Genomic DNA, 16708 nt, shown 5'->3' on the forward strand with positions numbered 1-16708 from the left:
GTGAGGATACGGTCCTAGGTCACGCACTAAAACAGGCTATGGATGTCTTGTATTTTGAGATGGAGACTCGGCCAGATGATTTTCCCAAGATGGTCCTGGAAGAACAAGCCATCCAGCCTGAGCAGCCTATGGAAGAAATGCAGGAGGGGGATGAGGAGCCAGAGAAAGATAATGAGCAGGAAGAGCAGAAGGACAAAGAGGAGGACAAAGAAGAGGAGGACGAAGAAGAGGAGGATGAAGAAGAGGAGGACGAAGAGGACTTGGATGGTCCTCACAATGGTGACGATCACAATAACGACGATGACGATGATGACGACGATGGCCAGCCTGAGGTGGCCAAAGAGCAGCGGAGGAAGGTCATACAAGACAAACCATCAGGTAAATAATAGTACATCCATTCCTAACTTTTTACCATTTCTAACATTGTCCATGTAGGTCGCAGAAGAAATGGTAAGTAGAGATTATTCAGTTGAATTAAGATACAAACTCTAGCCTTTAGTGTCGAGGAAGGATAGTGCCAAGCAAGGGTCGAAACGTATGTCCAATCCTTCAGAATCAGCAGTGCGCCCAAGTGATATCGGTCCTAGTTCCTCAATAGCAGTTGATGGTAAATACAATATAGTCGATTCAATGTGCTAATGAGTTTGTTTTTAGTAGCACGGGAGGATACCATCTCAATCGAAGGGAGATATTTGGACATGCATATGGATCCGCCAGTGGACTCTACTGTAAGCGACTAATTTTTCCATTTTACTTTAGTCACTTAACCACACCTCCGACCACTTGGAGGAGTCTCATTCACAACCTCCATAAGTCCAACTCAGGACTTGGGGCTTGCCAGCCCCGAGAATGGCATCCATGCCACTCAACCTTAGCACTTGGTCCAAGTGCTCCACGTGTCCGATCCCATGATCGACACCCCAAGGTACCACCGACGTATCGGCCCGTTACGCTAAGGCCATGCCCATTCACCTTGGTCACACCGATGGTCTGACACCACCTGCATCCCAGTCCCGTCACTCAAAGACTGGGCCATCCATCCATGAGTGATCATCCCAAATCCACTCCTTAGCATCCTTAGGATGCCCACTGACATGGGGATTAGCCTTCCCCAATATCCCTCTGTCAGTCCCCACTAAGTCCCTTTCTGCCCTTGGCCGTGTTTGCCAACACTGCCACTGGATCGAGGCCCACAGGCCCGACCACTAAGTCCCACGGTCCTCTGGGACTTCCTCACCACACGACTGCGTCCTTGGTCACTGCTCCAGAGGACTGCTCCTCTTCCTTTCCACAGTCTGGGCCTTTGGGACAACATTTCGGAACACCGTGGCCTTACGCGAGCCACCTGGGTACTCTCCCCACCTATCGCCTTTAGGTGCTCTAGCCATGGGCTTAGAGCGAGGTTCCGTTGAGCCACACCTGGTATCCAAGTAGGTAGTGCCACCCACACTTGGACTGGGAGCATCGGCCAGTCGATCTCCCGGGGGAACTAGAGCCGGCTCTTGAACACTGCACCAAGCTACCCCGCTTGTCGGTCCGTGTTCACTCTAGTCTTGGACTTCCCAGTGGGCAGCTCATCACCCAACACTGGGTCCGGCCTTCCTGGGCCAAACTGGCCTTTCCTGGCCAAACTGGCTCCACTGCAGTCCTCCCCCTACTATACTTTTGGAGCTCACCAAACCCCCCAGGGTCTGGGACACGAACGCTTTGGGCTTTCACCCTCTCAGGCTCCAGACTCGGACTCGGACTCGGACTCGGACTCGAACTCGAACTCGGACTCGGATTCGGACTCGGACTCGGACTCGGCCTCGGCCTCGGTCTCGGTCTCGGTCCCGATCTCGGTCTCGGTCTCGGTCCTGGTCTCGGTCTTGGTCCCGGTCTCGACTTCGGACTCCATCTCGGACTCCATCTCGAGTCCATCTCAGACTCCATCTCGGACTCCATCTCGGACTCCACTTCGGGTCCATCTCGGACTCCATATCGGACTCCATATCGGACTCCACTTCGGGTCCATCTCGGACTCCATTTCGGACTCCATATCGGACTCCATCTCGGACTCCACTTCGGGTCCATCTCGGACTCCATATCGGACTCCATATCGGACTCCACTTCGGGTCCATCTCGGACTCCATTTCGGACTCCATATCGGACTCCACTTTGGGTCCATCTCGGACTCCATATCGGACTCCATATCGGACTCCACTTCGGGTCCGCCTCGGACTCCATCTCAGACACTTCCACGTGTCATGTGTTGGTCCTTTTGGGTCCCTTTTTAGAGCCTCACCTATGGCTCGTTTCGTGCTCATTCCTCGAGCACTTCGTTGGGAGTTCCACTCCCGCTCTTGACTTTTCAAGTCGGAGCTTTTGGTCCAAACGTGTTACGCTCGTTTGGTTCTCGCTTCGGCCACTACCACGTGGCGCCCTTCCGGCTCCACTTTGGGGCCTAGGGATTTTGTGTCTCACATCTACTTGCCTGCAAGAGTCATCAGAGCTGGTGGAGGCTACTATCCATATCAACGCCAAGCAAGCTGACCACGCTCCACTTGATGCTGCCCATACCACTGAGTCAATCTTGTCCACGTATCCAACTGACGGTGACCAGGCGCCATTGGACCCGCATGAGGCCGCCCCAGCCGCCGAGCCGGTCGTATCCTCATTTCCAACGTGTGCCCAATCGTCTGACTACGCGCCGTTGGAACCTCCCTACACCGCCCCTGCTGCCTGTTCGGTCATGTCCACTTTGCCAACGGAGGCACCAGCTGAAATGGCGTGTGATCACACGCCATCGGAACCACCCCATGCCACTGTTGAGCCAGTTGTACCAGAGTCTACAGCTGAAATGGCATGTGCCCACACGCCATCGGATGCAATTGACCCCACATTGCAGAGGAAAGTATTTCCGCCCTTCACGTTTCCTCGACCAAAACCCTCTGAACGACCATCGGGAGCACCATTCGCTAATATTGTAGATGGTAAAATTGACTTGTACCATTTTTTATGCTGACGCATTTCATTTCAGAGTCACGGCGAAAGTACTGTATCGTTTTTGATCTGAACGGTGTCCTTTTCTCCCATGAGCGTGGCTCGTCCTCGAATATCACTGCACCCTCCAAAGCCTGCGGTCGCAAGTTGGTCAAAAGAGATAGATTCACATTAATCACACGGGAGAAACTGCGGGATCTAATAATGACCATGCGACACTTAAAACAGAGGGCTGAGTTCAATTTGCAATTGGGAGTTTGGACATCCATGATGCGCCACAATGCATTAACGTTGCTACAGATGATGCACGATCAGACGCGAGTAATATTACCATTTGACTTTCTCCTAACGCAGGAGGATTGCTTGACTATGGTCCATGTGAGGGGTAGCAAGCCCATCTTCGTCAAGGCAGAGGCTGTAGTGATGAACCGGACTGCTAGGTCAAGTGAAATCCTCATCATCGATGACTCGCCGATTAAAACTGCAGCGAACACGCACACATATGCAGTGCACCCCATCTCTTGCAGTATGGAAACTAGGGAGAAGAAACCGTATGTTCTGGGGGACCTTGCAAAACGGCTTGAAGCGATGGTGATAGAGAACAGGCCAGTCCAGGAGGTGGCTGCAGAAATTAACCAAATGGCAGATGGAACGGTATATCAGAAGCCATTTGATCGGACAGACACCAGTCATCATTTATGGCATGTATATTGTCTAGCCAAGCACTATCCGCATCTCCATAATCTGCTCAACCGGATGGGTTCTTCGACCACTGAACATGAGCGTGGACGTATTAGAGAAGAGATGGCATTACTATTGGGTTTAAATCCTGATAGTGTGGAGAGTGATGAAATTCCAAGATTATTGTATAGGCGTTGGAGGCAAAAAATAACAGTCTGAGATGGCATGTATTTATTTAAAAATGTAACTTATTATGGCATGGGGTTCCATGCCATTGTATTAATATTAAAAGACAATTCTTTGAGAGGATTTGCATTTACAGCATGTTATTGGAAGACTACGAAGTTGTTTTATTAATAAGGGGAAAGTAAAGATTGAATGGGGACTTGGGCTCCACCTAGACTCAGAGCAACTGAGCCAATATTAAAAGGATGGAAAGAAATTGGACGACGATGACAAGGAGAAGAGAGAGGTGAAGCAGTGGCAGGGGGAGGAGAAGTGATTGAGTAGACATTTCCTTGTTTAAAATAAAATGGCATGTGCCTCAATGCAGTTGAATTTTGTTATATTTATATACTATATAAAGGTTTGGAAACCTTATTTTACAAGTGGGATAATGACAATTCCCACTTTAACGAAATAGAGCTTATTTGAATTCAACTCAACTGCAATAAACTCATTAATGCATTTAGCTAACACCTCTGAGCATGCTTTGAAGAGGTTAGCTAAGCATGACCAACACTTAGTCGAAACTAAAATGAAGACTATGAGATGGATTCCTATTGGTACACAACCTCCTTATAGATAAAGCTATAGTACAGATACCAATATTTCAACCTTAAACAATTAAGTTGGACATCACCATCCTCATAGGGCTACCAAGACTAAGTCAAGATTAGTGAGAGCTCACTACTCTCATAAAGTTTAACGAAATGCAAGGTGCAACTTGCCACCAAGTAGAATGCTATAAAAGAAAGGCACAAGGGTCACCCTTTTTAAAAAAGTGTAATGGCCACTTTTCCACACTAACTTTATACTCTATCCAACTCAATTGCCTTAGCCCTAAAAGTTAGCATCCTTTTCAGGCTGCATCATATAAACTACCTACTAAGATCTAAGCCAATTAAAGTCAACTCTAACCCCTTCATTAGTTTGTATTGGCTTGTGAAAATAGAATGGTTTTCAGGCAAAATAATCAACAAATCAGCCATTGGAAAAGTCTAAAAAATTTTGTGGAAAAATTTTCCATCCTTGAGAAAGAATGACTCTTAGTTAGGAATGCAAATTTTCAAGACTCAACCAACTTCCTCCTACTTACTATTTCACATAGATTCACCTCAACACAAATTCTCATGACCCATAGTATGCTTAATCCCCAAACATCATGCCCATATCTCCGACATTCAACAAAAATGCAAAATAAACATCTAAAGCTTGATCATGAAGACCATATTTTCGGGTATCCACATAGCACTAACACTTTTCTTCAACCACTTTCAAGATCCAATATGAAGCCAAAACACTAACAAGAAAAATGACATGGAAAATCAAATTCTAAGGAAAAATTCCTCATCACTCGAAATAACAATGCCACTTCCACTAACACAAGTGTTAGTAATGTTAATGTCTCAACTATACACATTCTCCATCCAACAATCTACTCCATGTGCTAATGGATCAATCGATAAGCTATAACAAATGAATATTACAACCCTTTTCCAACACTTTATGAGTAAACCCTCAAGGAAACAAGGTACCAACTTAAGTTTAGCATAATGGATCACCATTGAGAATCCAGTCAAAGTTACTACAATGCTACTTCATGCAAGTAAACTAGCTTCACCATCAACCACTTTGAGGTTAATCATTGTTTACCCAAACAACTTCGTAAATACATTGCTCATTATCACATGGATATGATATAAGTATCACAATGATTTGATCATTAATTGAGCAACATCACAAGCAACACCCATGTCACTATTACAAAGGTTTATGTGAGTATCACGTGTCAACTCAATTCAACAAAATGCAACATAAATGCCACACTCCACTGATAGAGATTTACAACACCCAACACCACTAACTTTTATTCATAACACGGACAAACTAATACTACCCTCTTTCCGACCAAACTCAAAACTAATCCAACACCAAGCTACTCAAGGAGCAACAGCAAGGTTCTCCAGAAAAGAATTGAACATTACAACCCAAATCTTCAACAACAAGCCTAGACAAAATGGTTTAGCGTTTCACCGCTATCCAACCATTTGTAAGACCATCATTTCTAACATACATCAAGGTAGGGATTCTTGATTGCATATTGTGAACACGAGCAATGAGTCAACACTTTGTTGCAAATCATCTCTGCAAGAAGAGAAAATGATTTACGTGTTTAATCCTTCATCCCTGACAACTCTCTTTTCGGTCTCATCTTTGACTAAACCTCATGCTTGCTTTCACATTGCCTTTCGTCCAATCCAAGAAAATTTTATGAGAGAGCACGGCAATGACTACTTTAATCAATAGACTAATCCCTACAGTCTTGATTAATCCACTTATAATCATGCTTAGGAAGGATCCACTAGTGCCATGCTAAACAACTACGGACCAGCAGGGAAAGTTTACTTTCACCCAAAGTACATGGAATTACTCATAAAACCACCGATAGTCTAACATTAATCCTGCCAACTCAAAGGGTAACCTTGAGTTGCTAATATGCCTCATTCATGAGCCCAAGCACAAACTCGTGTGAAATAGAACATCTCAATCCATCTTATGAGCCCAAGAGCAAGCTCATATAATATGGTACAAAAAAGTAACTGAATCCATACCTAAGGAACGATTGCGAAGCCTCTGCACCCAAACGTGTACCCACTCGGATCATCGTTTTCATCTCTACATATGCAACAAGACTAGTTGCCCAATCTCATTGAATAGTACTCGCCGAGACTCATCCTCTAATACCAAATGTAGCACATATGGTTTTAACCCTTTATCCTATGGTGATTTACCATAGGATAACACCACGAAGCGGAACCTAAACCCTTTATGTGTCATGTGTTATATGCCATGTGCCACATGCCACGTGTCCATAGGACAGTGGTGTGGAACCCGAAGTTCAAGGCCTTGGGCTACTGAACAAAGGAACGATGCCAAACTCTCAAGCATGGAGCCAAGGAGTGATAGAACCGGTCTATGGAGCAACTCCCGAGCACACAACCCAAGGAGCAAAGGAACAGGAGCATGGAGTGATTTGGAATAGTTCTAGAGTATCTAGCATCCCAATGCCAAGACCAGCATGCAAAATGGAGCCAAACGGAGTCTGGCGTTATTTTAGTATATTGATGGCCTAACGCAAGGATATAGGTACTCCACCAGTTAGCATGGTGTGGAGCTTGGGCTTAAACCCAAGCTGGAGGTAGAACAAGGACACGCACACAAGCAGAAGCTAAACTATGCCTCAGGTTGGTCGGCCATGCCCGACCTACCCACTATCCCTACTATACATTTAAAACCCCCCACATCCCCCCCCTGAGGAGTTAGTCTCTAGGACAAGTTTGAAACTTACTAAATATGAAATATCCTTAGATTGCGAATTTGGATACGGGACGAACACCATTGTGTTCAGACCAATCTCTACATTCCATAGATATGCAAAATGAGTGGATTTAGACACTTTCCATAAATAGCATTTGGGACTGAAATAAGACTAACACAAAGGGCATGATAGTGAGGGTGTTTGACAGACACAATAAGCTATTATTTAATAATATTGAGGGACTAGTCTCAATACTCAAAGGTTTTTGTCAGGCTAATGCAAGATAAAGCAAAAGAGAACTAAGAGCCAGGCCAAGTATGCTCAGCTAGAAACACATAAGAGTTCCTACCTTATGTCCATCTGGCTAAGTATAGATGCTAAGCCAAGTAAGCTAACACTTGAACAAGAGGGGCTGATAAAGGGAACTAGCAATATCAACCTCTTGCCATCGAGGTAGTAAGGAAAAAGTGTCTATAAGGACTAGTTGACAGATAACTTTCGATACCCAAAGTCATATCTGTGACACATTGCTTGTGAAATCAACCATATCAATTTGTAGTCGACTACCTCTAGATGTAGATGTTTTTTTTCCAAGGCCAGAATAGTTAAGAGTATAGTAAGGAAAAATTAAGTTCTCATTATCACGTGCATATCTATCACGTCTTCTATGGCCATAATTGATTTAAATCGACCGAAATTACTTGCATATACTTATTTTTACAATGCTCAACATTATCTTCATAAATTCACATCACAAACATAGAAAACATTAGTCAATCACTTCTTTGGAACTATCATTTTTATCTTCAAAGGAACAAATGTCACTTTTTTTTTTCTTCAGTTTCTAAGGGAACAAAAAAGTTCATGATATAAAAGAAATGCCTTTGAAGTACCTGGTTTTTCGAGGTGCATCACCAATTTTGATATTGATAGTAGCATCATCCTTATTGCATTTCACTTGACAAGTTTTTGTCCACTCATCCATGATGTTTTGCATTTTATCTAACACTATAAATCACATATGCTACTTTGACTTTTGACTTTTGACTGTTGCTTACTTGAGGGTTTGTGCTGCATGGTTGTATACATTGTCAATCCATCATCCTGTTGCCACTTTTATGCTTAAAAGCTTAATACCTAAATAGGCAAACACCATGTTTATGTCAGTCCTTGACTCTTACCATCATATCTCTCAACATCATTCTCCATCACTTGGTAACTTATGTTTTAGTTTAACCCTAACTGCTCCTAAGTCACTCATCAAAACTCTTATTAATTAACAACAGTTAATAGTTGTGTTAACAGTGCCCCTACATGAATTGATTTAGCGCAAAACACTAAGTCAAACTCAAATTAGGTGGTATTAGCATAATGAAGCTCCTACAAAGCATGGAACTCATATGCTCATGCTTCACACACTTACGGATATCTATTGCCACCTTTTGATCATCTCTCCAAGTCCTCATGAACTTCACAGACACTAAGTAGTAACCAAGAAGTGAATGACATTCTCTTGATGAACCTATTTGTATCTCATATTAGTCTAGTTCTCTTGAGAAAGTCTGCCACACACAAGAGGTGCTCTCATGATAAGTCTATATTATCCACATTCATATTATCACCATCTTATACCATACATGAGGATTATACAGAGTGGAAATTCCTAGAAAACTAGAAGCAGGGAAAAGCATCATCTCTTATTTCAAGTTTTTACTTTCTAATCATCCCCAAAGGACATAAATGAAGAGTTAGTTGTGTCTTGCAACATGCCAAGAACAAGGGTCACCACATCTATGATTCATACATCACAAACATAAGAATTGAATGGAATTTTTTACTTATGAAATAGACTTCTCACTATGGACATATGATAAGTACAAAGTAATCAAATCCAATTCCTCTGAGATAAGAAAAACTTTCCCTAAAACAAGCAACCACCTTACATACACCTATCTCAACCATTAAGCTTGAAAAGTATCTTGATTAAATACATTGTTTTTCTCTTTAATTATAGAAGGACTAGCAAAATCATGGTGGAGTATTCATGATGTTTTAGTAATTTTAAAAGTTGTAAATTTTTTTAACATAATTATAATTAAAATATACATAGTTAATATAATAAAATATAATATTTATATAAAAATCCCTTTTACAATTGACCCTATCACCAATATACATTAGAACATAACAAATATAACTTATAACATAATATAATATTTAAAACTTGAAATGCTAAGTGAAGTGTGTGATCTTCTACTGAGATGAAAATGCCAGCTATGGGATCTTATAGTTAAATGAGTTATTTAAGGCTTGGCGATTTAAATGAGGCTTGGCAATAAAGGAAAGGGTATAATTGTGGTGGAAATCCATGATTAGATTAGTTAACCAATAAAACAAAATTTACATATTTAAATTTTCAATTAAATATTATAAATAAATATCTATATAAATAAAACTTCTAAAAAAATTACATTAGTTATAGTTACTGAAAAGACAAATTTTATATGAGATGAAGTTAGAGTTAAAAGTATTGAAGTGAAAGTTCCAAAATACTGAAGTTAATGTGATAATTTAAAGTATGTGTAGGAAATAATACTTAATTATTTGGAAATTAATTATTAATTTTAAGATTTAAGAAATCTAGAAAATATAAATCATAAGATAATAAGCACTCTTGTAAATCTATAGCAGCCAAGAGGAATTCAACCAGATGAATATGATGCAAATTTGTGAAAAATGTAAGGTCAAATCTAGAGAATTGTTGCTAGCTCATAGATGGTTGGATGTCTTATATGTGAGAATGAAATGTTATACCATCTCAAACTATGCCTACAAAAGAAGTAGAGTCTCTATTCTAATGGCAAGAATGTTTGTGTGGAGGCAATGTTAACTTACTCAATAACTTGCCACAATATTTCAATATACTATCTACCCATAGTCTATTTATTGACACTCTAATAAGGTATTATACTGAATTGTGAGTTGACAATATCAAGGTACTCTTTAAATTTAATGTAAGTTAAGTTTTTTTGAGCTACCTTTGAAAAACCCATATATGCAATATGAAGCAAATCATCTAAATCCATATTTAGTCTTGTTATATCCAACATCTAAATTTGTGCACCATCCTATGCTGTTTGTATCAGCAGAGTTGGAGATAGCATATTTAGAGAGTTTGTCTATGATTTCAAACATCAATAAAGAGGAATCACTTGGTAAAAATAAGAGGTATTTAAGTAACTTATATCTCTACAACCATGATACCAGTTTATTTTTTAATAGCCAAATTTTATATTCAAGAATTGGTGATTGATTTTCTCAAACTTCTTCTAGTTTGTAGTGGAGATACTAACACCCCAAACTTCCCCCACATAGGTGAGGAATATGATTACCTTAGTCTCATAGTATCCTAATCATTTTGTAATTTTCTTTGGGGACTATAGCATACATTTGTGGTACTTATATTCTTTGATTTAGATAAGATGTTGGCTATCATATGTGAAACAGTTATTTCTTGTAAGACTAAATATCATAATCAGAGTCTTAGCCATTTTAACAGCCAACCTTATAATTAACAAAACTCAACCAGAACATGTAATTATTGTTAAAGGTTAGGGCAAGTAGTAGTAAAAAGAAGGAAGGAGGTAAAACAATAACCTTATGAATCTTTGAAATGTTAATGCCATATTAAATTCTCAAGTAGACATCTTTATTTAACTTTGATAGTGCATTCAATTTGTTTTAGTCCTTGGTAGTCCACAAGAATAATGACATACTTTTTTTTTAATAGGAACTAGTAGTGTGTTAATTTTTTTGTAGGTGTTAAAATAATTTTTCACAGAAAACTGTGTTGACCAAGATGATCTTCTATAATATGCTCATGAATTACCTATAAAGTTGAGAGTTTCATTCTAGATTTTTCATTTTAGCACTCTTTTATTCCAAATTTTATTCAAAAATGGAAGGAGTCCTTTTGAAAAAGTGCTAGTAACTATGGTAAGCTAGTAACTGTAGCTTATATGAAACACCTATTGTTGCATGATAGAATGTGATGGGTGTAACATGTATTAAGAAATCATTATTTGCTAAAGAATGCTTGTTTCATTCATTTCCAAGAAGTGATATTTATAATTACACCCTTTTACTTTTTATAGTTGCAAATCAAAGGGAAATGCCCTTATATACTAGTGATTCCTTCTTCTAAGGTAATACAATAGCATCCTTTTAACATCATACTGGCGAGATATTTACCTTTTATCATAATTTATATTATTAAAAAAGAACACCTTCATAAAGTAGCTTGTCAACTATCAAGTTCAATTTTAACACATAAAACAAGTTGGAAAATCAATGATTTATAGATTTTTATATTATGAATGTATGAAATATAGAAATAGGATATAAAAATATGCATATTCATTAGCCCAAAAACCCTAGCTTATATACATGAGTGAGTGGTTTGGATTGAAACCAATATAACAGCTATCAAAATCTATAGTAGTATATATCTAGTTGATGGGCCGAGATCTGGAGAAACATTAGGAGGAAGCACTAGTGGATATATAAGTAGTATTAGTTGTTCTTAATCCCTTTGTATGAAGTGTTTTAGCTGTTACACATGCACAATTTCTAAAGGATTAACTTGTTGAACATTATACTAAACTTTATAAACTTGTGGTTCAACTTGCCACAACACCGATACAATCCCTTCCACTAAGCAAAAAGCCCTTTAGACAAACTATATACCATAAGATTGGGAAAATGGACTAATACTAAGTCATTCAATTTATATTATAGAGGTGGATGAGGATGGGAGTTATAGCGCTATTGTTGTCTCACTTGTATGCAACTCAAATATTTGGTATATTTTGCTTAGACAAATGTAAAAATACTTATCAAATATTAATCCAAACACCTAGCATCGGCAGCTTACAAAGGTAGACTCAACTTTGTTGATAGTATTAGATTATATAAATTTCTATATGATGAAGCATCAATAGAACTTTGCACCCCTGTGATATATACATACAAAAAAGACAACAAATAACCATCTCAATCTGAATGTTAAAGGCTTATATACTTTGTGATTATCCATTTGAAAGTCCAGATAAGACATTCTACTAAACCATCTATCTGTGGATGATAAGCACTTGTAAAACTATAGTGTATCCCCAATCGAGATATTAAAACATGAAATGCTTTAGTCATAAATGCAAGACTATTATCTGACAGAATCCATTCTAAATAGAACACCAATCAATTAAGGAGGAAATATCTAATAACAATTGCTGAGTCACTAGCAAGGGTGCTAACTTCCACCTAATTAGTTAAGTAGTCAAAGACAATAATGACATATTCATTACTAATAGTTAATTGTGGAAAAAGCCCCATCAGATCAAATGCCATCACTCAAATAAATGTGAAATTGCAATTAATTCTAACCATCCTTCTATGAGGGAGAGTATTATAAGCTTGGCACCAAACATATCTACACATATATTGAATAACATTACGTTGCATCTTTGACTAATAGAAAGACTTATATAGCTATACATTGATATCCCATATGCCTGCTTACAATAAGAGAGTTATGATAAATATAGAAAAAGCATGGAATAAATATCAAAGGTACCACCAGTTGTAAATGATTATTAAGATGAATCCTAATAAAATAAATAAGGTCTATCCTTAAGGTGATATTGAGAATGTAAATGTCAAAACAACAAATCATAAGTAAATGATATAAGATTTTTAAACCTCTTATAAAGCCTTTGGATCCATAGCTTAACTTTTTAAACCTTATGAACATTGTTAAGAGAAGATAAATCTTGTTTTACACATTGTAGACACTAAATATCAAGTACAATACTTGTCAACAACACAAAATCCTTATCTAAAAAATCCACAAATGCTAGAATAATAAGCTTGTCAGGAATCTTGAGAAAGGGCATCATAATCAGCCATAGAACTTTTTACGCAATGAACAACCTTTAAATTGTATATTTGAAATTTTAGAGACAATCAACTAGTATGACTAGCCAAGTTCTTCTATTTCAATAACAAAGTAACTATAGTATGATTACCTTCTAGTAATGTTTAAGAACTATGCAAATATGCATGAAACTTTTCAAACTATTGCTAAATATTTCTTTTTTATTGTGGAGTAGTTCACCTTTGCTGGTTGTAATGTATAGTTGATGTATGCATAGCATGATGCTGATCAATTACACTTGTACTTTCTTGCATTAAGACACCCCCAAAACTAATATCCAAAGTATCCATATGCAAAATGAAAAGTCAAATGTAGTCAGAATATACCAAAATTGAAAAAGTTGTCAACAACACTTTGAGATCCATAAATGCTTGTTTGCAGTCCTTAAACTAAATAAAAGATTGTGATTAGAAAGATGATTAATAAAACAACTGAGATATTGCACCTTGCACAAGAAACACTATACATCATTCACACATTTCGGAGTAAAGAACTTTTGAACGGCCACAAGTTTGTTAAGATTAATTTGCAAACCTTCATAAGAAATATGGTACTTAAGCCGTATCTTTAGACCTAAACATGCATTTTGACCACTTCAATTTTAAACTAACTTCTCACAACCGATTTAACATCTTCCAAACATCATGAACATACTTCTCCCATGTCCCTTCTATATGAATCAAGACATTATAACTGAAGTCAATAGTCACCTTTGGCATATCACAAAGAACTACATCTATTATTTACTGAAAAGTCACTAAAGTGTTGGTTCAATTAAATGGCATCACCAATAATTTGTATAAACCAAGGTGTATGAAAAGTAATCTTGGGAATATTTATAAGCAACTAAAGGGAATGACTCAAGATACAATCCATATGGGTTTAAATATAAAGGGAAAGAGCCCATAAACAAAAGTGCACTTCCTTTTCTAATTGGTTAATTCGAGGTTAAATGTCCTTGGGTTAAAATAATACTAAGCTAAGTGACATCTTAGAAAGTTCAAATTCATGAGCTTACAATATCCTCCTTGGTTATCAGCACTTGCCAATACTCAAAAACAAAATTTAGCTTGGTGAGCTAATGACTTCTCCTAATAACTTCTCCGTATATCATTAAGGATTTCCTGGTTTAAGATTAAAAATGTGAGGAAGAGGGTGTATATCTAGGATAATTACTTTGTTTAATGGATAATAGTCGATGTAAAAATAAATATTCCTATCAAGTTTTGTCACAAGATGAGATTCACATGCCTAAGAATTCCATAACTTTCAATTAACACCCTTACTCAATATATAAAATCTTGATTTCCTTTGGTGACCAATAATAAACAAAAACCTTGATTATATGAGCATCCCAATTTGGAATAGAATAATGTGTTGCAATCTTGACTCTAAACAATAAATTAAATTCAAAGAAATTAACATATTCTTTCATGAGCTAGTCAACCATTGTAACATAAATACCATTGGAGGGATTTAAAAAGGGAATAAAGGAATAAGATAAAAAAAACAGAAGAAAAAGTAATAAAGAGATAAAAATGATGAAAATAGAAATAGAATAAAAAAGGACAAAGAGGGATAAAAATGAAAAGAATTGAAGAAATATAAAGAAATATAAAGAAAGGGGAAAAGCCTCAAAATCACATTTAACTAATCTATATCAAGAATAAAGTTAAAATTTGACTTAACACCATTTACAACAATTGGAATTTAAGTTCAAAATTGCCCACATGCACAACCAAGTTTACTTTTATTGTGCACATACATGTGTATGGAATCTATATTGAAATAAAAAGATTGTTGCTCAATATCGAAATAAGACAAAAATAACATCTTTATTTTCTAGAAAGATTGTTTCTCAGTGAAAGGCTTCCAGTTTAAAGAAGTTTCCATGCGTCATTCACCATTTGAAGTGTTTATAAGGACACACTACATTTCCAAACTTCCATGGGGCACATCACAGCTTTTTTCACCTTCTTGGCTTCTTTCTTCTTGGTGATCTTCTACTATGATCGATCTAAATCACGCAGCTCCCATGTCATGCCTCCAAGCCCCCGGGCCTTTCCAATCCTCGGCCACATTCCACTCCTGGCCAGCAATTCCCACGGGCCACATCTCATCCTCTTCGATCTCGCCAAGAAGCTTGGCCCGATCTTCTACCTCCGCCTGGGCTAGACCCCCACGCTCGTCGTCTCCTCAGCCAAGATCGCCCAAGAGATCCTCAAGACCCACGACAGGATCTTCTTCTCGCGGCCATCGCCGAGGCGATCCTCCCAGACGATCTCGTCTTCGCGCGCTATGGCGCGAGATGGAGGGAGCTCCGCAAGATCTGCACGCTCGAGCTCTTCACCGCGCGCCGCGTGGGGAGCTTTGCGGCAGTGAGGCAAATGGAGAAGTTCCTGGCGATGCTTTCCCAAAATCTGAGAAGAACGGTGAACATGACCCAGGAGCTCAGCGTCCTCACCTTGGAGATCATGCAAACGCTCGTGTTTGGGACGAGCCGGACCTTCGGTGCCAACGATTTCCTCCGCTTGGTCCGCCAGGGGAACGAGCTGAGCGGGAGGCTACACATCGGCGATTACGTCCCATGGCTTAAATGGATGGATCTCTCGCTGCCCAAGCTGAGAACCTTAGCAACCAAATTCCATGCCTTGCTTCAAGCACACATTGAAGAGCACAGATCCTTTATAGCCAAGCAATGACATGGCGGCAAGAGCTTCCTGGACGTCTTGCTCTCGCTCGACAACATGTCAGATCTTGGTGCCTCATGGACTTGAGTGTTGACTAACTCGTTGGCCGTCCTTGCTAGGATGCAGTGAGTGCAGGGCTGGACACGACTTGCCACAGCGATAGAATGGCTCTCACAGAGCTACTTCTTCATCCACAAATCTTGGCAAAAGCCCAGAAGGGATTGGACGACGTGATCCCTGCTAGTAGCGCCATCGTGAGTGAGGCCGACATTTCCAAGCTCAAGTACCTCGTCGCGATTGTCAAGGAGACCCTGCGCAAGCACCCTCCGGCGCCACTCATGGTTCCACGCGAATCCACCGCCGAGTGTAAGGTAAGTAGTCTAAACGCTAGATCTCTGAATTTGTTATCATCGTGTATGAAAGCTTGAAGAAGCTGGCTACGCGGTCCCAGCCAAGACCCAATTGTTGATCAACCTCTATGCCATCGGCCGGGATCCAAACATCTGGGAGAACCCTCTGGAGTTCATCCCGGAGAGGATGAGCAGCGAATTCAATGCGGCCGTGGAACTCATGACGTTTGGCTTTGGCCGGCGATCCTGCCCGGGTATGAAATTGGGAATGATTTCATTCTTGCCAATCTTCTCTACAAGTTGAACTGGAGAACAACGGATGGTAAAGAGGTGGACGTCGGGTTCACGCTCATGCGGGCTCGTCCACTTGCATTGGTTCCACTTCTCCGCAAGTAGTCAAACATATTGACTAGAATAAACAAAGTATGTTTATTAGAGTACACTTAAGGTTGCTCTTGCTTTGTTAAACCTG

At 39.4% G+C, this 16708-nt stretch overlaps 1 protein-coding gene across 1 annotated transcript; it reads left to right on the plus strand.

Annotated features, from left to right (window-relative positions):
• The first annotated feature begins 16050 nt into the window (after window positions 1-16050).
• LOC9646601 (cytochrome P450 76C1) lies at window positions 16051-16632 on the plus strand. Its single transcript, XM_024675381.1, has 2 exons — window positions 16051-16257; window positions 16432-16632. Exons 1-2 carry the CDS (start codon window positions 16051-16053, stop codon window positions 16630-16632), a joined length of 408 nt encoding a protein of 135 aa, XP_024531149.1.
• Window positions 16633-16708: the final 76 nt, after the last annotated feature.

Source organism: Selaginella moellendorffii, unplaced genomic scaffold, assembly GCF_000143415.4.
Source record: "Selaginella moellendorffii unplaced genomic scaffold, v1.0 SELMOscaffold_14, whole genome shotgun sequence".
In the NCBI taxonomy this organism is placed as follows: domain Eukaryota; kingdom Viridiplantae; phylum Streptophyta; class Lycopodiopsida; order Selaginellales; family Selaginellaceae; genus Selaginella; species Selaginella moellendorffii.

Bases quoted from the DNA above. Each gene is read 5' to 3' on its own strand.
- LOC9646601 (XM_024675381.1), top strand. From the start codon at position 16,051: ATGGCTCTCACAGAGCTACTTCTTCATCCACAAATCTTGGCAAAAGCC. The intron at 16,258-16,431 runs GTAAGTAGTCTA...GAGGATGAGCAG, and splicing joins AATCCACCGCCGAGTGTAAG to CGAATTCAATGCGGCCGTGG.